General features: G+C 47.1%; 1 protein-coding gene across 4 annotated transcripts in view; it reads left to right on the top strand.

The window, feature by feature from the left end:
* Positions 1–27,396, top strand: part of LOC142585534 (sushi, von Willebrand factor type A, EGF and pentraxin domain-containing protein 1-like) — a 246,408-nt gene that overhangs the window by 197,439 nt on the left and 21,573 nt on the right. For 3 of the 4 annotated variants that reach the window (XM_075696351.1, XM_075696369.1, XM_075696359.1), the window contains one exon: positions 7,256–7,338. In XM_075696351.1, coding sequence (XP_075552466.1) covers positions 7,256–7,338 — 83 coding nt within the window. Of the gene's footprint in view, positions 1–7,255; positions 7,339–14,282; positions 14,354–27,396 lie in introns of all 4 variants that reach the window. The other variant, XM_075696377.1, reaches the window with a different exon arrangement.

Below are 27,396 nucleotides of genomic sequence, written 5' to 3' on the forward strand. Positions count from 1 at the left end.
GTCGGACTGCTTTCGCTCGCATCCGCACTACGCGTGTCCCCCTTTAATCTCATGGGTGTGAACTTCGGCCTCTCAAACTTCGAGCCAAATTCACCCTTTTGACCGTCCTTAGCTCCGCGAGCCCGACGCGTCACAAACTCCTCGGCTAGCTCAGCGGCTTTAGCCACCGTACAAACGTCTGGCCTATCCAAGACCCAGTATCGCACGTTCTCCGGTAACCGACTATAAAACTGTTCTAGCCCGAAGCACTGCAGAACTTTATCGTGGTCACCAAACGCTTTCTCTTCTTTGAGCCACTCCTGCATGTTCGACATAAGCCTATACGCAAACTCTGTATATGACTCACTTCTGCCTTTCTCATTTTCCCGAAACTTCCGACGGAACGCCTCCGCAGACAGCCGGTACTTTTTTAGCAGACTCGATTTTACTTTGTCGAAATCCTCTGCTTCCTCTCTATCCAAGCGAGCGACTACGTCGGCCGCCTCGCCGGGTAACAAAGTGAGCAAGCGCTGTGGCCACGTTTCCCGAGAGAACCCCTGCTTCTCGCACGTTCGCTCAAAGTTAACCAGGAACAAACCAATGTCCTCTCCAAGCTTAAACGGCCGCATCAGGTCAGTCATTTTGAACAATACGCGTTCTCCTGCACCGTGTGCCTGACTTCCATTACGAGCGCGTTCCATTTCTACCTCAAGACGCTTCATTTCCAAAGCGTGTTGACGGTCACGCTCTTGTTGCTCTCGCTCTTTCTGTTCTTTACGTTCACGCTCTTCTTTTTCTTTTGCAGTCTCCCTCTCTTCAATAGTCTCAACGCATTCCGACAGCTCGTCATCCTCAGCCTCTAACTCAAGAATAGCCTTTAGCAGTTCAGGTTTTCTTAGTTTGTCTGAGACATCCAGACCCAACTCTCTTGCAAGCTCCAACAATTTCGGTTTGCGCAACGACTTCAAATCCATGGCTGCTCTGAATGCTGCTTTCTCTACTGCTTACTATTGTCTTGCCGCAAACTAACCCGGCAGCAACGACAACCACAATTACCAGCTCTGTTTCTAACACTAACAAAAGCCTGGCAAAGCTCAGAAGAAGAAAGTCCCGCACTCACCAAACCTCGCAGGCAGGAATTCCGCGCAGTCGTTCCGCTGCAGGCAACCAGTCGTCACACAGGGCTCGTTGCACTGCTCCCGGATCGTCGTTGAGCTGCTCAGCATACAGTCAACTGCATCTCTTCGCTGCTGGCCTCCGTTGTCGCGATCTCACCGCTGGCAGACAGTTGTTTGAAGTCGTAGGCGATCTCACCGCTGCCAACCAGATGTTTGGGATCGCACCGCTGGTACGATCGGTTGTTGGGAACTCGGCGCTGACGCCCGTGGTTGTACCTGGGTCGCAAGCCCCAAGGGTAGCGTTGGCCTGGCGGCCTGGGGTACAACTGGAAGCATCCGAAGGTCCCGGCAAAGCATGAGTCGACTGGTAACAACAAAACAACTTGTTTATTTTAACATCGCAAAGAGTTGGCGGTCAGGTTGACCGAAGTAGAGAGACGGGAGAGCCCTTTACTCAACAGAAGAAATCGGAGCCCCTCCTTTTGGCGTCCGGGGGCAGCTGTTTTTATACTCTCGCAGTTGAGGGCAAGAAGGAACCCCTCAAAAGACGAGCACGTGAATGTACAATGGGCTAATGGTGACGCACACTGTCGTAGCGCTGCCGTAGCACCATGTCGAGCACGATCTCGTAGCACCCTGTTGTAGCGATGCCGTAGCACCATGTCGAGCACGATCTCGTAGCACCCTGTTGTAGCGCTGCCGGTCGGGCACAATGACTGTAATGAGAGGATGATCCCTGCTTTGGCATCGCCTGTTTCGGGCACAATGACTGGAATGCGAGGATGATCCCTATGCGGTCGCATCGCCGCAGTCGCGCCTGGAAACACCTGGCGATGAGCGTTGCGGCGACGACGATCGGGCCAAAATTGTCTGCCGCCCCGCCGCAGTCGCGCCGGCAAAACCACGTGTCGCAGGCGAATCGCAACAGCCGGTAGGCCTAGCTAGGCGGACGCTGCGGCCGACGGCGCTTGCGATCCAACGCGAGCTCGTCAAAGAGCGCTTATTTTTGCCAAAACAATTAACACTGTACACTTAGGTCACACGTAATTAAATACAATTGGTTTACTCGACGCCGTCGTTGCGAAGGGCAAACGTGCAAGCGAAGCGAGCAGCCTCGCCCAGACGGTCGGTGTGTGCTGTCTGCCCGCGAAATGCCCTCGCGTCGCGGCTCCCGATCTCGCCAGTAGCTGGGTGCTAGTGTACTAGGCGCATAACAGGCACACGTTCGAGATAATTTTATTAAATTGGTAACTATTTCGTGTAGGAAATAAACTGCAGCAGGCAAGGGAAAAAAAAACAAGACTGCGAGAAACTGGCCAGCCAGCGCCGCCTCCGTGGAGGGAACGTCAGAGAACGTCACATGCCAGCCACGCTGTCATTGGCTGCGGCCAAACGACGGTGCGGTTGTCCGACGCGTCGGACGATGAAAATCTGCCCGGTTTGTCGCACGCCGGACTTCCGATCCGGCGCTTCGGCACGGCAAAACATCTCGATTCCGGCTGCCGTTCTAGCGCGTCGGCCGCCGGATCGGACCGTGTATCTCCCGCTTAATAAGGGATTCGTCCCTACGGAGTCGTCGCGCGTCTGCTCGATTCATTTTATCGACAGGAAGCGGACATCATAGAATCCAGAGCCGATGCTTCAGCTCGGTTACGCGAGGAAGGCAAGATGCGCTGTGTGTGTCTCCATCGTCAGCCCCTAATGTTTAGATGGGCTATAAATAAGCAAATATGAGCCAACAAGGTCAAGTTTTGGCCTTGTTTGCTCAAGGCGGCAAGCCGACAGTGGCTGACGTCGACGCCATTCCGCAATCGCACGGACTGATTCGCAGCCACGGGCGCTCAAAATAGGAAAGTATTCGCCTTAATGCGTAAAGCGACACCGCTTAACACTGGTGATACTTGCACTAAAGGTCCAAAACGACGCTGAGGAGACTTAAGACATAGGTGAAAGCAGCTGCAGCGCTGAGCTGACGCTTCCCGGCGCCATCCGACAGTCGCGTGCAGTCGTACGGCCGCTGCCAGCGGGAAAGTTTCCGTCTCTATGTGTAGCCGAGGCCTCTCGACACTGGTGAGAATAGCACGAAAGTGGCAAGAGGACTCTGTGAAGGCCGAAGATACGGAGCAACACAGATGTAGATAGCAACCAACGTTTTTAGATCTGTGTGATCATAGGAACAGCAGCGCTGAGCCGGCTGAGGCTGAGCAACGACAGTCCAGTATGGCGTCGCCGCCAAGCAGACGCTAGGCGGCGCCAGTAGTCCAAATATGGTGGCGTCCATGGAAGCTTCAGTGCAAAGGTCTATATAATGGCGTTTAGTAAATTCAAACTTTTCATTTTCTTAAACTACGCACTTCTAATAGGGCGGCATGCGAAAACGCTCGCGTACTTTGATTTAGGTGCACGTTAACCACCAGGTGGTCAAAGTAATCCAAAGTCTCCTGCTACTGTGTGTCGCATAATCAGATCTATCGTGGTCAGGATACGTAATACCCCAGAATTTAATCCGGATTTTTTTACACTACGCGGTCTGAAGGATTTCAACTATTCCCCTGCACCCGTGAACAATTCACACGTACTGTACAATGGACTGTCCAATGGACTGTAAACGTACTGTCCAGCACGTTTTGGAGAGTAGGTACGTAGTTGAAGAAAAACGTAGCTTAAAACAGAAATGCAGAGGAAATACGACGGGCCGTTGTACTTCATTGCCGTTGAACACTGGGCTAAATTGATGGCCATTGGTTTATGTTATCAGATGGTACGTGGTCCTTTCGCATTCCTGAAACAGCCATGTCTTTTCCACAATAACTTTCTGATTCCTACCTTTGCCACTGCGGGGGACTGTCACTAGCTGAGCCTAGCGCAAACGGGAAAAGGACGAAAGATGAAAAGGAACGAACGCAATCGCTAGCTTCAACTACAATGTCTTGCAAAGTAGGTAGCCGTTAGAAAGCAACCGGGTGTCATTCAACACGAATGAGAGCACAGGAGGCATAGAAAAGACACATAATAAAATATGGAAAAGGACCCATTTGGGAAATACAGTTACTACGCACATGCGGGCACATCGAGATAACTTGTGGTGGATTCACAATACAATACAACTAGTCTGTGACAATATAGCAGGCAATGAGGCTCGTGGCAATGACTGTACCAATGTCCATCTCCACATTTACATATCGGGTATTTTTTTAGAGCGTAGCTCTTAGGCGCCCATTCCTGCCGTGAGCGTCGGCGTCCCTCGTAACCGAGTGAACGAGCACAGCGAAGGATCACTGATCGAACGCGGAGCGCAGCGGGGGATGAAAGACGACGAAAGCGACGAGACCATGAGGAGTAAAGCGCAGGAGGAGGGTATGGAGGAAGCGTGATAAGAAAAGCGTAGTGCCGTGCACGACGGGCTCGGCGGTGAAGATGGCTCCGAGATGGCGCCACAGTAGCGCTCGTCGTCTGTAGGGAAAGAAAGCGCTGCATGAGGGAAGGTCTGTCTGCGGCGGCTGCTGTGAATCGCGCCTACACGTCACCCACGTACTGCCTCTCGGGATGTCGCGATTAGCGAGGCAGTGGCGCCACACTTCGCTCCGTTTGCAACGTTCCGCGTGAGACAGACTGTCCGCGCCAGCCAATATAGCGCGAAATTAAAACACGTATAGAGCTGCGCTCAAATATCGCATTAGGGAATATTTTAATCGTCGGTGAACTTGTTGAGACGGTGCAGAAATGTTTCAAATTGCCTGTGACAGATAAACCGATTGCGATCCTTGAAGTGGATTTCTCAAAGAAACAGACATTACTTCGATGAGAAAGGAAAACTTGCCATCTACTAATTAAAAAAATGTCACTAATTAAGTTTTTTTACTGATTACTACGCGACACATATTGCAATTTACGAATTGGAGCTGGGGAATTTCCAAGGTAGATCGACTTGGAACGAAATTGTGGGGATGGAATCGATTTCGGGATATGCACCCTTAAATTTGAGGTAAAAATGCACTGTTCGTCCACTTACCTTTAAAGCGAAGCTTTCTTTGCGAACCTTCCCAGACTTCCTTGACCGTGGCTGTTGGGTGTTGCTGCTGTCTTGCCGAATGGCTTAAACTTAAAATAAACGAATTGCCCGCCAGATCATAGGAACGAACCTCGGTCCAGCAGCTCAGCAACCCGACGATCTAACCATCAGGACAAGTTTTTTTTTATTTTTATAGCCTGTTTAGTACATATTACATCAAAAAAGCGACCAGACATTGGGAAAACAGTGAAATTACAGCAAAAAGTGTCAACCCTACTGGATTGACACTGTTTTAGAATTATCTGAGCGCCCTTGAAGGTTCTACCCTAGACAGCGACGCAGACACACTATTGTGCTTTCTGAATTTCTACAAATATGGACATGCATTCTCGGAAATACATTTGTGTGGGCCGTGCATCCGGCTTGCAATACAACCCTGTCATACGGGAGCGTCATAAGCAGTGGAGGCTAGTTAGTATAGTAAGGTCAAAAGGCAGTACGCGTCCGTTTCCTATAGGCAAACATCTAATAACATGTGGATCTAACGGATTATCTTCATATCGACATGGCTCTTTGTAATCCACTAAAATCGAGGGACATTGTCCAACTCGACAGGTGTTGCTCGCTCAAAAGTTGTTATCCCCAGAGGAGAGTATTTCTCGCGTTCCTTTAACACGATTAGCTACAAATGGACTCGCGCGATTATTACTCGTTCCGTTCATGAGGTGTATTTTATTTCATGGCATCACGTTTGTTCGAGCTTGTTCAAGATTTGCATATCAATCGTGACATGGGATATTGTTCGCCATTTTTTTTCATATGTCATCGCAGTAATGTGCCGTTTCATGTCAAGACAGGATTGTCGTCTGTCGTAGGCATGTGTGCGCTCACACTGGGGGCAGTATAGGATGAGCAGAACCGTGGGCACAAACACTACGGTGCTACGACTTAGTGCTGAATTAAAACCGTCTGCCATGCGGCGGTACTTGTACACGTGACGACTTCATAAAAGGGTGAGGATAAATCACTCCACAGCGAAAAGTTGTATTATTTGTGTGTGTGTGTGTGTCCGTCAATAGTATTATATATATATATATATATATATATATATATATATATATATATATATATATATATATATATATATATATATATATATATATAATCTAAACGAGAAGAAAGGGGGTTAACCGGGGGGCCCGATTTTTATTAGTCATATCGTAAGAAGCCAACAAACACTGACACCAAGGACCACATAGGGGAAATTGCTTGTGCTGAATAAATGAAAGAAACGATATATTAATGAAAATTAAAGTGGATGAAAAAAACAACTTCCCGCAGGTGGGAACCGAACCCACAACGTTCGCATTTCGCGTGCGATGCTCTACCAATTGAGCTATATATATATATATATATATATATATATATATATATATATATATATATATATATATATATATATATAATATGCGCCGATTGAGGTAAAACACAGCACAGCTTCGGTGCTCGTCCTTCTTCACAGAGTCAGAGGGCTCATAAATTTTTTTTCAATAAAAGTTTTCTATGCGAAATTTGAATCTCTCAGGCTTCTGCTGTTGTTGCTCGATCTGACTGAGTCTGAGCTATCCTTTCTTTCGTGCCGAATTTATCCCTAATAACGTCGGTGATGTACTGCAGCGAGTCGTCTCCTTCATAGATGTTACCGTCTTCATCCGTCACAGCTATCTTCGAATGTTTAGTTGGAGCTCCGAGTGCTCTTATATGGTTCCAGAATATTTTTGTGGCACCTTTGTCTCATTCACAAACGTTATGCACCCAACATTCATCTGCGCATTTAATTTAGGTTGGAAATTCATCTGAAGCGCCCCACTGCTGTGTCATCGTCACCATTGCTGCTGTAAGGCGTAACTTTGTTTACTGACGTACGCCTGAAGAATCCTAGTTACTGTCAAGACATACTACACTGCCTACAAATTGTATCCTTTCGTTAAATTTTGGTTTTGATTTGTTCTCTGAATTAAACAGAGAAAACCAAAGTGAACAATGCCGGTTGAGTGGGAAACGTGTGAATATCAAATATGCTCAATCCTGAGAGAGGCAGTGGACTGAACAACTCCTCTTCGTTTTTTTTTTATTATTGTTGCAGAAAACCAGGTGGCCAAATGTACACTTCCAACAAATTTAACCGGAACGTTTTACCGCATGGACGAAAAGGGCAACTATCTAAAGGTACGGTTGTTGTAAGTTCTTTCTTGAGTGGCCACATATGGTAAGATACGAATAACAAAACGGGTATGTATTCCAATAGGTAGAGTATGATATGTACCATTCAACCTGCACATTCCGTCGTCATGCCAGCTACTGCATGGCGGCAAATAAAGGACAATTATGAAATTACGGCGGTGATATGCCGACGATGGCACGATGACAATGGGGTGACAAAGCTGGAATGACAACGACGGTAAGACCACAAATGCATCACGACAACCGCACGACGACGATGGAATGATGACGATGATATGACAAGCTCGTCGTGGTCGCAATGCATTGGCTGCATTCATGAATGCGGCGGCGTGATGACGCCCAAATGACAACGCAGCGACGACGAGAGAATGAAGACAGAGGAACGATGATGATGGCATGAACAACGAAAGACTGATCATAACGGAATGAAGGCCATGATAAGACGACGACGGAAGGAGAACGTCGGCATGACGACGACGGCGCGTCGACACGGCTTGTTTGTGTTGGAGCTCACATTTGCGCTTACGTGGATCACCTGCCACCTCAGTTTGCACTATGCCCGGTATCGGACAATAGTGCAAGACAGGACCTTCGTATACATATCCACAAATATATCCGCTGACATACTGACTGACCCAGCAGCAGCCAGTATGCAGCCACGCCAAATGTGGGAGGGTAGGCAAGAAAAGCTTGATTTTAAATAGAAGTAATTGTGGAGCTGTGTGGGTCGGATCTCTCGACCGCCAAGTTATATATTTGTGAATTACGAAGTTGCGAGGATCTTCTGCAGTGATGGCAATTTAGCGTTAGTGATGGCAATTTAGCCTTTTTTTTGCGCTGCATGGCGGGAAAATTCGTTCTCGTGCGGGCGGCGGCTTTTCAGCGGTATTTCACCTAATGATGGCTTCTTTCTTACCGGCACAAAAACTTCAGTGTTTTTGACAATAATTCGTGATTCATGTGTTGCAAACGTGCTGCTTATCTAGGCTTTTTTATAAGTCAGATGGAATTATTTCAATTCCGAAAACAGTGTGCTTCGCATTTCTTCCTCCCTGTCTCCATGCCTCCAGTGAACTATAGCTCTAGCAGATTCGGCAGTTCTTAGCAGTTTCACTCTTCGCCATTTTCGCAGACGCATGCTCAAGGGGAATGTGTCTCGTGAAATAGCTCCAGTGAACTACAGCCGAAAATTCAGGAACGAATGGCTACAGGAACCAGCGCTTCGAGTCTGACCGATGGAAGTTCCAGCCCCGACGCTAACACCCGCAAAGCTCTTTGGGGCCCCAAACTATTGAGGCTCCTATTCTAAATTCTAAAGATTTTAGCCACTATGTCTTCGAAAACCGGTTTCCCATCCTCGTGATTTGCGAACCGAACGTGCAGAATGTTATACGCATTTCTGGCTATGAAGCATTCATGTCTTCTACCTGTGGTGATGTGGTGATGATGTCGTGAGGTGGTACGTGTTACAACCAGTACCGCCTCACGACGACAACCAGTACGTTTGTTTAATTGTGAAAACGAATAAGCTTACGTTCACACTCGTCGCTGTTTACATTGCTCCTTCAAGTGGCTTCAACTCTAAACGACTGCACGACGTGCTATCAGCGACACCCGACCCTACGATTCTCACCGGAGATTTTAATGCTCACCATCCGCTTTGGGGGAGTTTGAAGATGGACTCCAGGGGAAGGAGACTAGCATCCTTTGCCACACAGCACGACCTTTACTGCCTCAACGATGGTAGTCCGACATATTTACGCGGGCTTACATACAGCAGCTGCCTAGACTTGACCCTGGTTTCTCGTCGTCTTGAAAGAAACGTGCAATGGTTTCCAGACATCGAATCACATGGAAGCGACCACATTCCAACGTATCTGAATATCAAGGGACTATCTAAATGCCCCACCACGACTCTCCGGAGAATTGATTGGTCGGCGTTTTGGTCGCACATGGAGGAAGTATATCAGCAAGGGAACCATTCAAGTCAGGAACACGAAATTCAAAAAGCCATGCAGGAGGCTACGCGTGCTTTTCAGCCTTTGCCGAAATACGAAGAATTTGATGCCGAACTGCAGCGACTACGAGCAATTCGCCGGAGGGCTGAAAGAAGATACAGGAGAACCAAATCCATCCATGATCTCAGAGAGGCAAGGCGGATGCAAAAGAAGATTCAACGCCGCATTGATGCACTACAATCCCAAAGAAGGAAACGTTTCTGTGAGTCGTTGGATCCACGTCAGCGATTGTCTCAGATATGGAGAACTGTGCGTGGACTTCGCGTATCACCACAACAGCGTGTTCCTTTCAAATCCCTCGCTTTGCACCACGGTCGCAGCGAAATAGACATTGCTGAAGAATTTTGCTCAAGACTTGCCAACTCGCAGCTCCAACGCGCACTTATACCTTGTGCCACTCCTGTGCCACGGTATTCCCGCATGGATGTGATGTTTTAGATGGAGGAGCTTGAAGCGGCACTGGCGACTTGCAGGCGCCCTTCGTCACCTGGGCCGGACGGCGTTACCTATGCGGCTCTCGCCAATCTTGGGCAGAAAGCACGACTCATGCTACTAAACCATTACAACGAGTCTTGGCGCAACGGTTTGGTTCCACGTGAATGGAAATGCAGCCGCTTGGTTCCACTTCTCAAACCTGGTAAATCACCGTTAGATTTGTCATCGTTCCACCGCCCCATCGCCCTGGCAAGTAGCACAGGGAAAATAATGGAAAGAATGATTTTGACTTGCCTGGAATGGTACCTGGAAAATTACAACGTGTACCCAGATGCTATGGCTGGCTTCCGGCGTGGGCGTTCATCCATAGATAATGTCATCGATTTGGTCACGTCTGTTCAACATCAGTAACGTCTGAAACGACTCACTGCAGCATTATTCCTTGACATAAAAGGCGCCTATGACAATATAGCACATTGTGCCATTTTAGAGGCTCTAATTGAAGCCGGAATCGGTGGCCGCACTTTTAAGTGGCTGTGCAGTTATTTGACCGACAGGCATTTCTTCGTGATGACCGAAGATGGCGCCACGACTCAACACCAAACGTGCCGTGGAGTACCGCAAGGCGGAGTGTTGGGGGGAGGGGGGGGGGAGCCCGACGCTATTCAACCTATTGCTCGTTGGCCTAGTCCGATGCTTGCCCAGCACAATTCAGGTATCAATCTATGCCGACGACATCTGCATTTGGGCGTCTGCTGTAACACGACTGCAGGTACGAGCTAGGCTACAAAAGGCAGCTACCTTGACATCACTGTACTTGCGAAAACAGAACTTAGAGCTGTCTTCAGAGAAATGCTGCCTTATTACTTTCACTCGGAAGGCAATGAAGCGTTACTCTAAGTGACAACGGACAAGCAGTTGCAAATACACGGAAACACCGCTTTTTAGGTGTAATTATCGACCGCGACCTATCATGGAGCCCGCACGTTTCACACCTAAAGAGAAGGTTGATGACAATAATACATCTCAAATTTCTCGGCGGAAAGTCATGGGACACATCGGCGCGGTCAATGCTGCAGCTTTATAACGCCTTGTTCCTCGGTTTCGCAAGATACAGCCTCCCTGCGCTTGGTAACACCTGCAAAACAAACCTGCGTGTACTCCAGGGACTAAAGCTCAAGCGCTAAAGACGTGTCTTGGTCTTCCGAGGTGTGCGTCTACAGCGGCAACGATTGTCATAGCTCGAGATCACCCAATATCAACGTACTTGGTAACCCACACTCTCAGGGCACATATTCGATACGTTGCCCGACTACCTTCTCACCATCTTGCAGCTCTACCCGCAGAAAGACCACATGCAACTATCAGTCGTATAATTGTTGCCAATCATACCTCATTGCCATCGAACTACATGCCAGCAGCAAGACCATCCTCACCTTTATGGTGTCTGCACAGACCTGAAATACGCCTCACCATCCCAGGAATCACGAAGAAGGCTAACATGCCATCGTTTGCCCTGAAGCAGGCCGCATTAAAGCTTTTACATGAGGTGCACAGTGGCCGCGTACACGTTTACATCGACGGTTCAGTCACATCGGCAAGTTCAGCTGCTGCTGTGGTGATACCAACAAGATCCGTCAAAATACAGCTAAAAACGTCACAGGTATCATCGACAGCTGCTGAACTGGTAGCCTTGCGTGCGGCTCTTCATTTCATTCAGGAGGAACCACCCCTTGCATGGTCAGTCTTCTGTGATTCCAAGGCAGCCCTACAGAGTGTACTCTCAGCACTGCGCCATGGATCACATGAACAGCTCGTCGCAGAGATCAGAGAAGTACACCATCGCATAGTTGACGAATGACACGATATCCTGTATCAGTGGCTACCTAGTCCCTGTGGCATACATGGCAATGATCGAGCAGACGCAGCTGCCCGATCTGCCCATGACGGCGTCAACTGCGTGGCCATTCCTCTTTCGAGAGCCGACGCAGCGAAAAAACTTGCCGCACTTGCACATGACCTGAAGTTAGCTCAGTGGAATTCATCCGATTTCACAAGTGCGCGCCTTCATACCCTGGACCCTAATTTACAACTCCGTATTCCGCCCGAGCTTCCACGACGCGACTGCACCCTTCTAAGTCGTCTATGGCTTGGAGTAGCATTTTCAAATGCGTACTCTTTTCTTATCGGAATGTCCAACAGCCCACTTTGTGACTTCTGCGGGTGCAATGAAACAATCGCGCACCTTCTTTGTCAGTGCTCTCAACCCGCAAAGAGCAGTCCTCTCAGCCACCCTTGACAAACTGGACAAGCGCCCAATGACAGAAAACAAGATCCTTGGAAGCTGGCCTACGCGAACATCAGCGCGATCGGCTATGAAGGCGCTGCTGCGATATTTAAAAGACACTGGACTTTCTGACAGCTTGTGACTTCACTGTGTGACGCAGGATTGTGCGGTGAAACTGCATAACACTAGGAACGCCTTTGCGGGCTGCGTGACAGTACCCACAGAAACAGTTTGTGTGCACGTGCATGTGTGTGTAGTTTGATTTTTTCTTATTGTTTTTATTTTTTTATCCTTCTCTTTCTTACCTATCGCATCCCCTTGCCCCTCCCCCAGTACAGGGTAGCCAACCGGAGATAATCTCTGGTTAACCTCCCTGTCTTTCCTTGTCCTTTCTCTCTCTCTTTCTCTCTCTCTCTCTCTCTCTTCTAAAACTCTCTATTGTGTGTGTGTGTGTGTTTTTTTTTAGCCTATGAGGCCTCCAAATTGAGACGCGCATGTTTATTGAGAGCGTGCAAGAGGCCTCTGTCATGTTGCATTCTCTGCGAAGCCAACTTGCAGCCGATGCTCAGTTCCAGTTTCAGGTTTACTTTGGCTGTGGCTGCAGGTTACGTCCGGCGTATGCTTGCAATCTTTTTTTTTTGGATGCACATTAGACGGGATCTGATAGTTTAAAGATGTGCGTCTGACCTACCTGGAAAATGTCGGTATGCCGTCCGTCGTACGCACTCAACATCGTTAAAGGTGCGTCAAAGTTTTTCGCTTGATTATTTCTGTATAAGAAGGACGCGGGAAGGCTCATTCATTTCTAGAAAGATATCCATCGCTCGTTTCTGGTTAATTTTTGCAACATAAGAGACCGAAAAATCAAGATGCATGCAAGGCATGATGTGCATGCCTGCAAGAACTCCACCTATATATACTGTGGCGAGGAAAGCATATGGTCGCCTTGAAGAAAAGTCCACTTGTCGAAGCGTTGGCTCCTTCTTTCACCTTGTTCTCGTTTTGCTCATCGTCTCTCGCGGTATTGTGGTAGTTGATATCTCTTGGATAACTTGGGGAACTTGTGGAAGTGTTAGTGCCTTTGTCAGGTTGTGAGCTCGACGACCTCTTCCTCTTCGTGCCTTCTCCTTTGGGTTCTCCCCTTTGTATGTGCTCAGGGCGTAAAGCGGTGACGGTTTTTCGGGGACGAGGGCAATTATCTCGACATGACAAAGCATGCTGGAATGTTTCCCGCACTTGAGAGGTCGAAGTCCAGACCGATCATTACAGCCTTTACGATGATGAGGGAAGTTATCTCGGCATGGAAAAGCACGCTCGAATTTTCCCACACTTGAAAGGTCGAAATCCCGGCCGTTCATAACACCGTGTAGAAGCTACGAAAGACGCTGTGCAATGATTTAAGCAGACATAAAGGGAGTGCCTCGGAAGAACGAAGTCGGAACGCGCCGAGTGCACATCATGCAATAACACAAGGGCATTTATTCTCCGACAACGTCACCTCTCATCAGCAGACTTCAAGAGCCCGATTTCTCAGGAACAGCCTGTAATGGAAAAAGATACTCCGAACCTGTCTCCTCCGACACCGTTCCACACGCGTTATGCATTTTACAACACACAAAATTATGATCCCACTCCATGGTTTACACTATACTTCGGTATGGAATTTTCTGTGTCTTTGTCGTATCTGTCTCTAGAGCAGCAAAAGCGAAGCAAGTCTAATTTTAGTTGTGGCAGCAACCATTTTATATGATTCTCAAAGTCAGCGATAGCTTTCTTATGTGACCCGAATTTGCTACCTACCTGCATGTCATCCCATGGTACACGGCTAACATAGGTACTCTCGGCGTCAAATGAAACGCGAACAGCGGAGCGCGTGGCCGAAGCATAACTGAAGGTATATTGCGCGCCGTCCAGTAATCACAAATGACAGGCGTGCACATCGGGTTTGGCTGCACTGCGCGATGATGTTCCCACTATGCTGCGATATTTTCTTTTCTGTTCTGGTTCTCTTTTATTTGGAATCGGGAAAAGGCGACGGCATAGTAATGATGACGGCGTAAACTGTGGCACGCACACTGCTGTTCGCGTTTCATTTGACGCCGACGGCACATATGCGGATTCACCATATTGTGTGACAGTACCTATAATTTAGATTCTGTTTTCTGTTGTTTTTCTTTTCTCGCTTACAGATAGAAAGACCCAGAACAGAAACTAAAGTATCGCAGTATAGGGGACACATCGTCGCGCCGACTGTGCCAGAGTAAGCAGAGGCTCTATTCTCGACAAGCATGGCGGCTGCACGGCTGCCATTATCCGCCATGTTGACTCTCTGATTCGCTGTCGAGAGCTCACGTGTCTTGAAATTTGTGCCGGGAAACGGAAGTATTGCAATATCAATCTTGCGTTTTCATCAAGATGACGAAACGTGACCTGAGCTGCAAATTTTATCGCCTAATACATTTTTTTTTGCTCCTTAGTTGCGTTAGCGCTTCACAAAGAAGGTGAGCGGTAGCGTACAGAAGCCGCTAAAATGCATCTGCAATTTTGCGAATATGTGGTGGTGATCGAAGATAGGCGCAATATCAGCTTGCTGATTGGCTGAAGGAATGTGCCATGGGAAGCGTCACAGGAAAGGCCGTTTCGTAAGCGTCAATTTGACATTTTGTGACGTTGCGCTGGGCCGCCATTGCAGAGATTTTCCGGTATAATTTGTGGTAAGACGAGCCACGCGATTTATGCTAATGAGCAGCCATATTCAAGCGGCCCAGAGGAATGCGTATCCCCCAACTTTCCCCGTCGTTTGGCGCCATGAAAATCTTTTGTTCATAACGCGTGCTCATAGTATTTGCATCGTTCTCGGGTGGTGTTGGCATTTGTGTTTTGGACCGTCATGTTTTTAAAAGAGCGCGTTTATATGAAATAATATTGGTTGAACATAACAAATAACTTGCTGTGGACAACGTTGTTCGCTTTTCACTGCTGCGTTTGTATTGTAATCATGATTAATGCCAGAAGTTATGACAACGGCGTCGCCTTTATTTACAAAAAGAAATGTACGCAAGGCGGGGCCTCGAAGTTTCCTCAGGCGGTGCGAGTAACCAGCGAAGTGAACAAGAGATGGCAGCGCCGCGCAAGCGGATACCTCTGGCGCGCACAACGCTATTGGTGATATTCGGCCTTTCTCAACCAGCCGAGTGCGGCTGAGTCAATTGTGTTTCACGAGATAGCAATAACGTGGCCTAGAACGTGCGCGCATCACCACTCGTAGGCTGCGTATGTTATCTCAAGGTTTAAAACAAGTGCGTTGGCGCCAAAATACGATGACTCATTCCGTTTTCCGGGGACACGCATCCTAGCTAATGAAGCAGACGACGCCTTGTACGCCGCAGACTACGGAAGCGAGAAGCGTTTTCGACGGAATAATCGTTCGCTTTGAGCTAGCTGCTTTATTTTCACTGCGGAGGAAAACTGTTTTGCTTTACCGAGGACGTTAGGTTCAGTGCCTTGATTTCAGTTTCTTAGGCAAAACGTCAAGTTTGCGTCACGTTACGAAAGGAAAATGGAGCCACCAGCGCCATCTTATACGCGTCGCGTCGACGCCACGAATCGAAGAATATGGCGGAGTGTCCGGCATAGAGCCCCAGGAATCCATTCAAATATTATGTTGTGCCCGGTTTCCAGAGCATGGTGGTATATGTCATTAATGTCGGATATTGCCTGCTGGTTTGTTCTGTGGTGTAAGGCAGACTTGATACTGTGAGGAGCTGCCTTAAAGTCACAAAATATGACCCATTTCTGTGCCGGCTCATCGGTGACATAGATCATAGCGGCATGGAGGGCCGCAAGTTCTACCACCGTAGACGCAGTTATCTTTGACGCTTTAAGTTTAACTGTAATATGCTTCTCTGGAACGACGAAACGGACAGCTGGGCTTGTAGGTGAGGTCGAAACATCGGTATGCATGCGGTAATGATATGTCTTGGTGCAGTAGTAGCAGCGTCAGTTGCTTGAGAGCCGGGGACGGATGATTGGCCTTCTTTGAAATTCCGCGAATAGCAAGGTTCACTTGAGTCTGTCGCAAGTACCACAATGTAGATGGATACTAGATACTATTCTTAAAAAAACAACAATAGTCTGCCCACAGCAAATTTGGAGACTGCGCGACAGCAGACCAAATAGAAAAATAAAAATCAATCAGTGACATCACATTGACGTACCCGCCCTGAGGTTCTTGCGCATAATTGCAAATATGAAAGTTTTGCTTTCATTTTCTCTTCTACTAATCAACCTATGAAATTCTTACCGGGAAATTAAGTAAACCAAAGTTTAAAACAATACTTTATAGTCTAAACTGATTATTTCTATTATTTTTAAGTACCTGCGATTAGCGGGTCCACGAGTATGTTTTCCTTATTGCTGGATTTTTTTTTCTATATTTAAATTAAGTTCTGGGGTTTTACGTATCAAAACTACGATCTGATTATGAGGCACGTCGTAGTGAGGGACTTCCGGTTAATTTCTACCTTCTGGATTTCTTTACCGTACACCCAATGCACGGTACACGGGCATTTTTGCATTTCGCCCTCAGTGAAATGCGGCCGCCGCAGCCGGGATTTGCTCCCGCGACCTCGTGCTTAACAGCGCAACGACGAAACCACCAAGCAACCACGGTTGGTTTGCTGTCTTGTGACAAAAGCATTAGAACTAAACCCTGTCAGAAGCACGTACGCTCCCCGCAGGGGCTTCTGCGTCAGCAGTCGTTTGGTGTGTTGCGACGCCATGTACCCGACCACACGAGGGTTGGACCCTCCCGCGTGTAGCCGTACTCGGCTTAGCTGTGTCTGGGGAAAGGGGGATCCTGGGGGTTGAGCCAATGCCGGGTGTTCGGACCTTTAAGGCCCTCCTGCGGAGGCAACACACCTCTTTGGCCTCTGCTTCACATAGACGGCACTTTCTTTCTTCTTGGCGACGTGGGTTCGTGGAAAGGGTTCTCCCCTAGAGTTGGACAGTTCGTGAAAAGGGTTCTCCCCTTGGTCGCACACACAAAGCGGCCTGTCATCACTGAGGGGCGCCTGCCAGACCGGCAGCCACACGAGACAACCATGGCAAATTATGAATTCATCCTCCGTTTCGGTTGAGCAGGGTCTTTCGAGCATCCTTTTTGCCAGAGGTGTTACTCGCCAACCGTAACACCCGCACCGTACTTTGAATACCACCCGTGGCGTAGTTTCAGATGGTGATCTGTTGGAGCTAACTGAAGCGGAACTGCTGGAGGGCCTCAGTGTACAAAATTTGATCGATGCCAGAAAAATTAAGTTGAGGCTGGACGGCAAAAAAATGCAAACCAAGCACCTAATAATCACTTTGGTTCAAGTGTCCTGCCCGAGTCAATCGAGGTCGGGTACATCAAGCTCCGTGTTAGGCCATATGTACCCAATCCCCTCAGATGTTTCAAATGCCAAAGTTTAGGCCACAGTTCACAGAGCTGCCGAGGCTGTCAAACCTGTGCGAAATGCAGTGCCCATGAACACACCTTTGAATCTTGCGACAATGCTTTCCACTGTGTAAACTGTGATGGGGAGCACACTGCGTACTCGCAGTCGTGCCCATCCTGGCAAAAAGAAAAGAAATTGTGACGATAAAAGTAAAGGAAAACATAACTTTCAAGGAGGCACGCAGGCGGGTATCCTGCCCGCCCAAGAACACTTTTGCCGATGTGACGCGTCAGGGGGCAGCGAGACCACGGCTTCCGGCGGCTGTCCGGCCCACATGCAGTGAGCCGGCGGTGACGCCATCTGTCGATCTTCCCAGCGGCTACAGCTAGCGCTGTTCCGCCACCCCGGAAGAAGAGACCATCGACCTCTGGGCCGGTGGCCTCAAAGATCTCGTCGAACGTGCCGAGGCCTTCATGTCAAACACAGCGCTCGGAAGAGCGCGAGTCTAGCGCCTCGCAAGATGCAATGGACACAACAACCAGCCAGCCGGCGCCACCAGCGCCTAAGGCGCGGCGATCCTCTCTCGATCGCTCCAAAAAAGACAAAACCAGCGTCACGGTGCCTGTAAAGGGCATGTGAACTAATTTCAGTCTCCTAAACACATAGCAACAAACAGATTTATCACAATGGCGACACAGTTACTATAGTGGAATATCAGAGTATTTCTTCATAACACCCGCCGTGGTTGCTCAGTGGCTGTGGTGTTGTGCTGCTGAGCACGAGGTCGCGGGATCGAATCCCGGCCACGGCGGCCGCATTTCGATGGGGGCGAAAACACCCGTGTGCTTAGATTTAGGTGCACGTTAAAGAACCCCAGGTGGTCAAAATTTCCGAAGTCCTCCACTACGGCGTGCCTCATAATCAGAAAGTGGTTTTGGCACGTAAAACCCCAAATATTATTATTTCTTCATAACCTCGACGACATTACAGAACTACTACACAAACACAATCCAAAGTTGTTGTGTCTTTAAGAGACACATCTGAAACCTACTAACACTAATTTCCTTCGTAATTACTGTATCTTCCGGAATGACCGCGACGAGGCTACCGCCGCTGGCGGTGTAGCAATAGTAGCCCTCAAATCTGTCTCTTGCCGACCCGTCGCCCTTAACACGACCCTTGAGGCAGTGTCAGTTCGGGCCATTCTTTTTAATAAATTAGTAACTGTGTGTTCGATTTATATACCGCCGAACCAGCATCTCGAAAAACATTTTTATAACCTCATTGATCAGCTTCCCGGGCCTTAGATACTCGTGGGAGGTTTTAACGTTCATAACACGATGTGGGGAGACTCACGATGCGACGCGAGAGGTCGACTCATTGAAAATTTCCTTTTAACCTTCAGTGCGTGCCTCCTTAACAAGAACGAACCGACGTAGTATAATCCACATCATAATTCATACTCGTCAATAGACCTGTCTATCGGCTCTGGTTCTATCTTTCCTTAGTTAGAGTGGTCTGTAATTAAAAATCAATTTGGAAGTGATCACTTCCCATTAACTCTAAACCTAGTTACACAACATGACTCGCTTCCGCCGGTTCCTCACTGGATACGAGCCGAGGCTAATCGGAACTGCTTTAAAGAATCCACCTACATATCACCAGATTTCATAAGTGATTTCAGCATAGATCATGCCGTATCATATTTAACCGCTTTTATCAGTGACGCAGCAGAAAAGTTCATCCCTCAAACAAGTGGCGCTTCATTGAAAAGGCTTATCCCCTGGTGGAATGACAATTGTAGAGAGGCACGGAGGAGACAAAATAAAGCTTGGGGCAAACTACGTGAATGCCCTACGGCCGACAATTACGTAGAATTTAAACAGGTTAAATCTCATGGAAGAAGACAGGCAGGCAAAGACAGGCAGGCAGGCAAAGAGGGCAAGCTTGCAGAGGTTCCTTTCGGCAATGATATATACTAAAGAGGCTAAAGTATGGGACAAGCTTAGGAGGCTAAAGGGACGAGAAATTCATCTGTTGCCCCTAGTAAACGATGAAGGGAATAGCTTGGAAGATCAAGCTGACGCACTTGGAGAACATTTTGAGCGCATTTCCAGCTGAAATCATTATTCCGAGGCATTCCTAAAGCACAAACAAATAGCAGAACGCGAGGCCATAAACCGCAAATACAGACACAACGAATCCTATAACCTGCCGTTCAACATTGCCGAGTTGACAGCCGCATTGGCTACATGTCAGAGCTCTGCATCTGGACCTGACAGGATCATGTACGACATGCTTAAACATCTCCAAAGCGATATTCAAGTACCGCTACTCGCACTTTTCAATGATACTGGGCTACCAGGTACCTCCCATCTAAATGAAAAGAAGTTATTGTGATCCCTGTTTTAAAGCACGGTAAAGGTACATGGTACAGCATTCGGCCACCCCCTCCCACATGGCTCACTCAATTACCCAATGGCCCTCAGTCACCAGCAGCTTCGGAGCCCTTGACCAAGGCGGCGGTCAGACTTATAATGCAGCATAGGGTGCTAAGAATATCTGGCTCCGGACAGGTCACCAATAGAAACTGACCCTTGCAACGTTTAACACCAGAACCCCTCTCGAGTGAGGCTACCTTAGCAGGACGTTTTGAGGAACTATCAGACATTGTTTGGGATATCATCGGCCTTAGTGAGATTAGAAGAACTGGTGAGGCTTATACATTGCTGAATAACGGGCATGTCCTCTGCTATAGAGGTCGCCTACATAAGAAGCAATACAGGGTAGGATTCCTAATCCATAAAGACATGGCGGGCAACATTGACGAATTCTACAGCATTAATGAGAGGGGTAGCTGTAGTCGTAATCAAACTTAATAAGACGTATAGATTAAAGGTAGTACAAGTCTACGGTCCAACATCCAGTCACGAGGATGAGGAAGTAGATAAGTTTCATGGAGATGTTGAATTAGCGATGACAAAAGAGCAAACTCAGTGTACTGTAGTAATGGGCGACTTCAATGCAAAAGTGGGGAAAAGCAGGCTGGTGAACAACCAATTGGCAACCACGGCGTCGATTCTAGGGACGCTAGAGGAGAGATGCTGGTAGCATTCGCAGACAGGAATAAGCTTCGAATAATGAACACCTTTCTCAGGAAGCGTTGCAACAGAAAGTGGACCTGGAAAAGCCCTAATGGTGAAACAAAAATTGACTTCATACTTTCTGCTGATCCCAGCATAGCGCCGAATGTAGAAGTGATAGGCAGAGTAAGGTTCAGTGATCATAGGTTAGCAAGGGCTAGGATTCACCTCAATTTGAAAAGAGAAAGAGCAAAATTAGTCAAGAAGAAACAGGTCAACCTACAGGCAGTAAGGGTAAAAGCAAACAAGTTGAGGCTGGTACTTGCTAACACATAAGCAGCCTTAAAACAGAGAGATGATGACATAGAGGTTATGAATGAAATCGTAACTAGGCTGGCTTCAGAGGCAGCAATCGAAGTGGGTGGTAAGGTACCAAGGCAACCAGTAGGCAAGCTCTCCCAAGTAACAAAGGACCTAATAAAGAAATGACAAAGAATGAAAGTGTCCAACTCAAGAGACCAAAATAGAATTTGCAGAACTGTCAAAACTGATCAACAAGAACAAAATAAGTGATATTTGAAACTGTGACGTGAGAAAGACTGAAGAAGCCATAAAATGAGGAGGCAGCCTGAAATCAGTGAGGAAGAAACTTGGCATAGGACAAACCAAGATGTATGCACTAAAACATAAGCAGGGTAATATCATCGGCAATCTCGAGGATATAGTAAAAGCAGCGGAAGAATTCTATACTGACCTGTACGGTACCCAGCGCACTCAGGATACCTCAATTAGAAACAGTAATGAATAGGATACAGAAACTCCTTCTATAATTGGCGATGAAGTCAGAAGGGCCTTGCAAGAAATGAAACAAGCAAGAGCGGCAGGATAAGATGGAATAACGGTTGATTTAATCAAAGATGGAGGAGACATAATACTTGGAAAACTGGCGGCTCTTAATACGAAGTGTCTATCGACTGTAAGGGTCCCAGTAAACTGGAAGAATGCAAACATTATACTAATCCACAAAAAGGGAGACGTTAAAGAATTGAAAAATTATAGGCCCATTAGCTTACTCCCAATATTATATAAAATATTTATCAAAATAATCTCCAATAGAATAAGGGCAACACTGGACTTTAGTCAACCAAGGGAACAGGCTGGCTTCGTGAAGAGATACTCTACAATGGATCACGTCCATGTCATTAATATGGTTATCGATAAATCCGCAGAGTATAATAAGCCTCTCTATATGGCTTTCGTAGATTACGAAAAGTCATTTGATTCAGTAGAGATACCAACAGTCATAGCGGCATTACATAATCAAGGAGTACAGAACGCTTACGTAAATACCTCGGAAAATATCTACAGAGGTTCTACAGCTACCTTAACTCTACACAAGAAAAGCAGGAATATACCTATAAAGAAAGAGGTCAGACAGGGAGACACAATCTCTCCAATGCTGTTCACTGCGTGCTTGGAACAAGTATTCAAGCTATTAAATTGGGAAGGCTTAGGAGTAAAGAACGCAGGCGAATATTTCAGCAACCTTCGGTTTGCCGATGACATTGTTCTATTCAGCAACAATGGAGACGAGTTACAATAAATGATTGAGGACCTTAACAGAGAGAGTGTAAGAGTGGGATTGAAGGTTAATATGCAGAATATATACATAATGATAAATCGCCCGGCAAAGGAACAAGAGTTCAGGATCGCCAGTGGGCCTCTAGAGTCTGTGAAGGAGTACGTTTACCTAGGTCAATTAATTACAGGGAACCCTAATCATGAGGAGGAAATTCACAGAAGAATAAAAATGGGTTGGCTCGTATATGGCAGGCATTGCCAGCTCCTGACTGGAAGCTTACCATTATCATTGAAAAGGAAGGTGTACAATCAGTGCATTTTACCAGTGCTGACATATGGGGCCGAGACTTGGAGACTGACAAAGAAGCTTGAGACCAAGTTGAGGACCGCGCAAAGAGCGATGGAACGAAGATTGCTAGGCATAACGTTAAGATACAGAAAGCGGTTTTGATCAAAGAGCAAACGGGTATAGACGTTATTCTGATTGACATCCAGAGAACAACATGCAGCTGGGCAGGTCATGTAATGCGCAGGTGAGATAACCGTTGCACCATTAGGGCTACAGAATGGGTAGCATGAGAAGGGAAAAGCAATCGAGGACAACAGAAGACCAGGTGGAGAGATGAAATTAGGAAATTCGCGGGCGCTAGTTGGAATCGGTTGGTGCAGGACAGGGGTAATTGTAGGTCGCAGGGAGAGGCCTTCATCCTGCAGTGGACATAAAACATGATGATGATGATGATGATGATGATGACTATGATGAAAAATACATCATTGCTGACCAACTAACGTCCTATTGCGCTTACGAGCTGCATTTGTAAGCTCCTTGAGAAAATGGTCAATCGCCGTCTCGTATATTTCCTAAACGCTTGACCCATTTCAATGTAGCTTCAGGGGAGGGCGATCTACAACCGACCATCTCGTGCGCATCGAAATAAACATTCGCGTTGCCTTCGTCTATAAACAATCCTTCTTACCCGTGTTTCTTGATATGGAAAAGGCGTACGATACAACTTGGCGGTACGGAATCCTGCGCGACCTGTCGGCGCTGGGCATCCGCGGCAATATGTTAAACGTTATAGAAAACTACCTAGACAACCGTAGATTCCGGGTGAAAATAGGTAATGCACTGTCGCGTACCTTCATACAGGAAACTGGGGTACCCCAGCGTGGCGTGCTCAGTTGCACGCTCTTTGTCCTTAAGATGAACACTCTTTCTGCATCATTACCACCAGCTATTTTTTTATTCCGTCTACGTCAACGACATACAAATAGGTTTCAAATCCTGCAACCTCGCCGTGTGTGAGAGACAGATCATCATCATCAGCCTAGTTACGCCCACTGCAGGGCAAAGGCCTCTCCCATACTTCTCCAACTACCCCGGTCATGTACTAATTGTGGCCATGTTCTCCCTGCAAACGTCTTAATGTCATCCGCCCACCTAACTTTCTGCCGCCCCCTGCTACGCTTCCCTTCCCTTGGAATCCAGTCCGTAACCCTTAATGACCATCGGTTATCTTCCCCCCTCATTACATGTCCGGCCCATGCCCATTTCTTTTTCTTGATTTCAACTAAGATGTCCTTTACCCGCGTTTGTTCCCTCACCCACTCTGCTCTTTTCTTATTCCTTAACGTTACACCCATCATTCTTCTTTCCATAGCTCGTTGCATCGTCCTCAATTTCAGCAGGACCCTTTTCGTAAGCCTCCAGGTTTCTGGCCCATATGTGAGTACTGGTAACACACAGCTGTTATACACTTTCCTTTTGAGGGATAGTGGCAACCTGCTCTTTATGATTTGAGAATGCCTACCAAACGCACCCCAGCCCATTCTTATTCTTCTGGTTATTTCAGTCTCATGATCCGGATCCGTGGTCACTACCTGCCCTAAGTAGATGTATTCCCTTACCACTTCCAGTGCCTCGCTACCTATCGTAAACTGCTGTTCTCTTCCGAGACTGTTAAACATTACTTTAGTTTTCTGCATATTAATTTTCAGACCCACCCTTCTGCTTTGCCTCTCCAGGTCAGTGAGCATGCATTGCAATTGGTCTCCTGAGTTACTAAGCAAGGCAATATCATCAGTGAATCGCAAGTTGCTAAGGTATTCTCCAACTTTTATCCGCAATTCTTCCCACTCCAGGTCTCTGAATACCTCCTGTAAACATGCTGTGAATAGCATTGGAGAGATCGTATCTCCCTGTCTGACGCCTTTCTTTATTGGGATTTTGTGGACTACGGTGGCTGTGGAGCCGCTATAGATATCTTCCAGTATTTTTACATATGACTTATCTACACCCAGATTCCGTAATGCCTCCATGACTGCTGAGGTTTCGACTGAATCAAACGCTTTCTCGTAATCAATGAAAGCTATATATAAGAGTTGGTTATATTCTGCAAATTTCTATATCACTTGATTGATAGTGTGAATATGGTCCATTGTTGAGTAGCCTTTACGGAATCCTGCCTGGTCCTTTGGTTGACAGAAGCCTAAGGTGTTCCTGATTCTATTTGCGATTACCTTAGTAAATACTTTGTAGGCAACGGACAGTAAGCTGATCGATCTCTAATTTTTCAAGTCTTTGGCGTCCCCTTTCTCATGGATTAGGATTATGTTAGCGTTCTTCCAAGATTCCGGTACGTTCGAGGTCATGAGGCGTTGTGTATATAGGGCGGCCAATCTTTCTAGGACAGTGTTCCCCCCATGCTTCAACAAATCTGCTGTTACCTGATCCTCCCCAGCTGCCTTCCCCCTTTGCATAGCTCCTAAGGCTTTCTTTACTTCTTCTGGCGTTACCTATGGGATTTCGAATTCCTCTAGGCTATTCTCTGTTCCACTATCGTCGTGGGTGCCACTGGTACTGTATAAATTTCTATAGAACTCCTCAGCCACTTGAACTATCTCATCCATATTAGTAACGATATTGCCGGCTTTGTCTTTTAACGCATACATCTGATTCTTGCCTATTCCTAGTTTCTTCTTCACTGCTTTTAGGCTTCCTCCGTTCCTGAGAGCCTGTTCAATTCTATCCATATTATAGTTCCTTATGTCCGCTGTCTTACGCTTGTTGATTAACCTAGAAAGTTCTGCCAGTTCTATTCTAGCTGTAGGGTTAGAGGCTTTCATACATTGGCGTTTCTTGATCAGATCTTTCGTCTCCTGCGATAGCTTACTGGTTTCGTGTCTAACGGCGTTACCACCGACTTCTATTGCACACTCCTTAATGATGCCCATAAGATTGTCGTTAATTGCTTCAACACTAAGGTCCTCTTCCTCAGTTAAAGCGGAATACCTGTTCAGTAGCTTGATCCGGAATTCCTCTAGTTTCCCTCTTACCGCCAACTCATTGATTGGCATCTTGTGTACCAGTTTCTTCCGTTCCCTCCTCAAGTCAAGGCTAATTCGAGTTCTTACCATCCTATGGTCACTGCAGCGTACCTTGCCGAGCACGTCTACATCTTGTATGATGCCAGGGTTCGCGCAGAGTATGAAGTCGATTTCATTTCTAGTCTCACCATTCGGGCTCCTCCACGTCCACTTTCGGCTAACCCGCTTGCGGAAAAAGGTATTCATTATCCGCATATTAATCTGTTCTGCAAACTCTACTAATAACTCTCCTCTGCTATTCCTAGAGCCTATGCCATATTCCCCCACTGACTTGTCTCCAGCCTGCTTCTTGCCTACCCTGACATTGAAGTCGCCCATCAGTATAGTGTATTTTGTTTTGACTTTACGCATCGCCGATTCAACGTCTTCATAAAAGCTTTCGACTTCCTGGTCATCATGACTGCATGTAGGGGCATAGACATGTACTACCTTCAATTTGTACCTCTTATTAAGTTTCACAACAAGACCTGCCACCCTCTCGTTAATGTTATAGAATTCCTGTATGTTACCGGCTATTTCCTTATTAATCAGGAATCCGACTCCTAGTTCTCGTCTCTCCGCTAAGCCCCGGTAGCACAGTACGTGCCCGCTTTTTAGCACTGTATATGCTTCTTTTGTCCTCCTAACCTCACTGAGCCCTATTATATCCCATTTACTACCCTCTAATTCCTCCAATAACACTGCTAGACTCGCCTCACTAGATAACGTTCTAACGTTAGACGTTGCCAGGTTCAGATTCCAATGGCGGCCTGTCCGGTACAGTGACAGAGACAGGTACAGAGACAGGTACAGCAGGGCTTAAACAAGGTGTCCAAGTGGGCAGACAAAATGGATTTAAAATCAACCCCCACAAAAGTTTTTGCGTTCTCTTTACAAGAAAGAGAGGCCTGGTTCCGGAACTTTGTATAGAACTGTGTGGACAACAAATACCTGTCAACAAAGAGCATACATTTCTGGGCATTATACTTGACTCTATAGGCTTACTTTCATTCCACACAATAAATGTCTTAAAGAAAGATGTCTAAATATAATGCACTTACTGAAACTTCTATCCCACACAACAGCCTAATTCGATCACGATTGGACTATGGTGCTGTCGTATATAACTCTGCCGCCCCGAGCGCGCTAAAGATGCTCGACCCTGTCCACCATCTAGGTATCCGCTTAGCTGCTGGCGCTTTCAGGACAAGTCGGACTGAAAGCTTGTACGCAGAATCAAATGAGTGGTTACTCCACTTGCAGAGAACATACATCAGCCTCACATATTTTCTCAGAATACAATTTAATCATGAACATCCATGTTTTAATACCGTTACCAATATGACGTGTGCCACACTTTTCCGCAATCGTCCCTCTGTAAGACAGCCTTTGTCGCTGCGTGTGAAGGAGCTTAGCGATGGAATGAATGTCCCACTCCTCGAGCATGGCTTAGTGCATCCAACCAAGCCGTTATCTCCTTGGGAGTGGCAGGTGGTACAATGTGACATGTCCTTTCTAGAAGTTACAAAGCACGCACCAGAGGTCGAAATACGAATTCATTTCCTAGAACTTCAGTGCAAGCACTCGTGCACAGAGTTCTACACTGACGCTTTCAAGTCAGATGCCGGAGTGTCCTATGCAGCCATCGGTTAATCCTTCTCGGAATCCGATTTACTACATCCCGAAACACGTATCTTTACGGCCGAGGCCTACGCAATATTGTCGGCTATAAAACACATAAGGAAATCAAAACTCCAAAAAGCAGTTATATATACAGACACCCTAAGTGTCATGAAGGCCTTGATGTCACTTTGCAAACATAAAAATCCCGTACTTAT

This window comes from Dermacentor variabilis, chromosome 1 (genome assembly GCF_050947875.1).
Source record: "Dermacentor variabilis isolate Ectoservices chromosome 1, ASM5094787v1, whole genome shotgun sequence".
Classification (NCBI taxonomy): Eukaryota; Metazoa; Arthropoda; class Arachnida; order Ixodida; family Ixodidae; genus Dermacentor; species Dermacentor variabilis.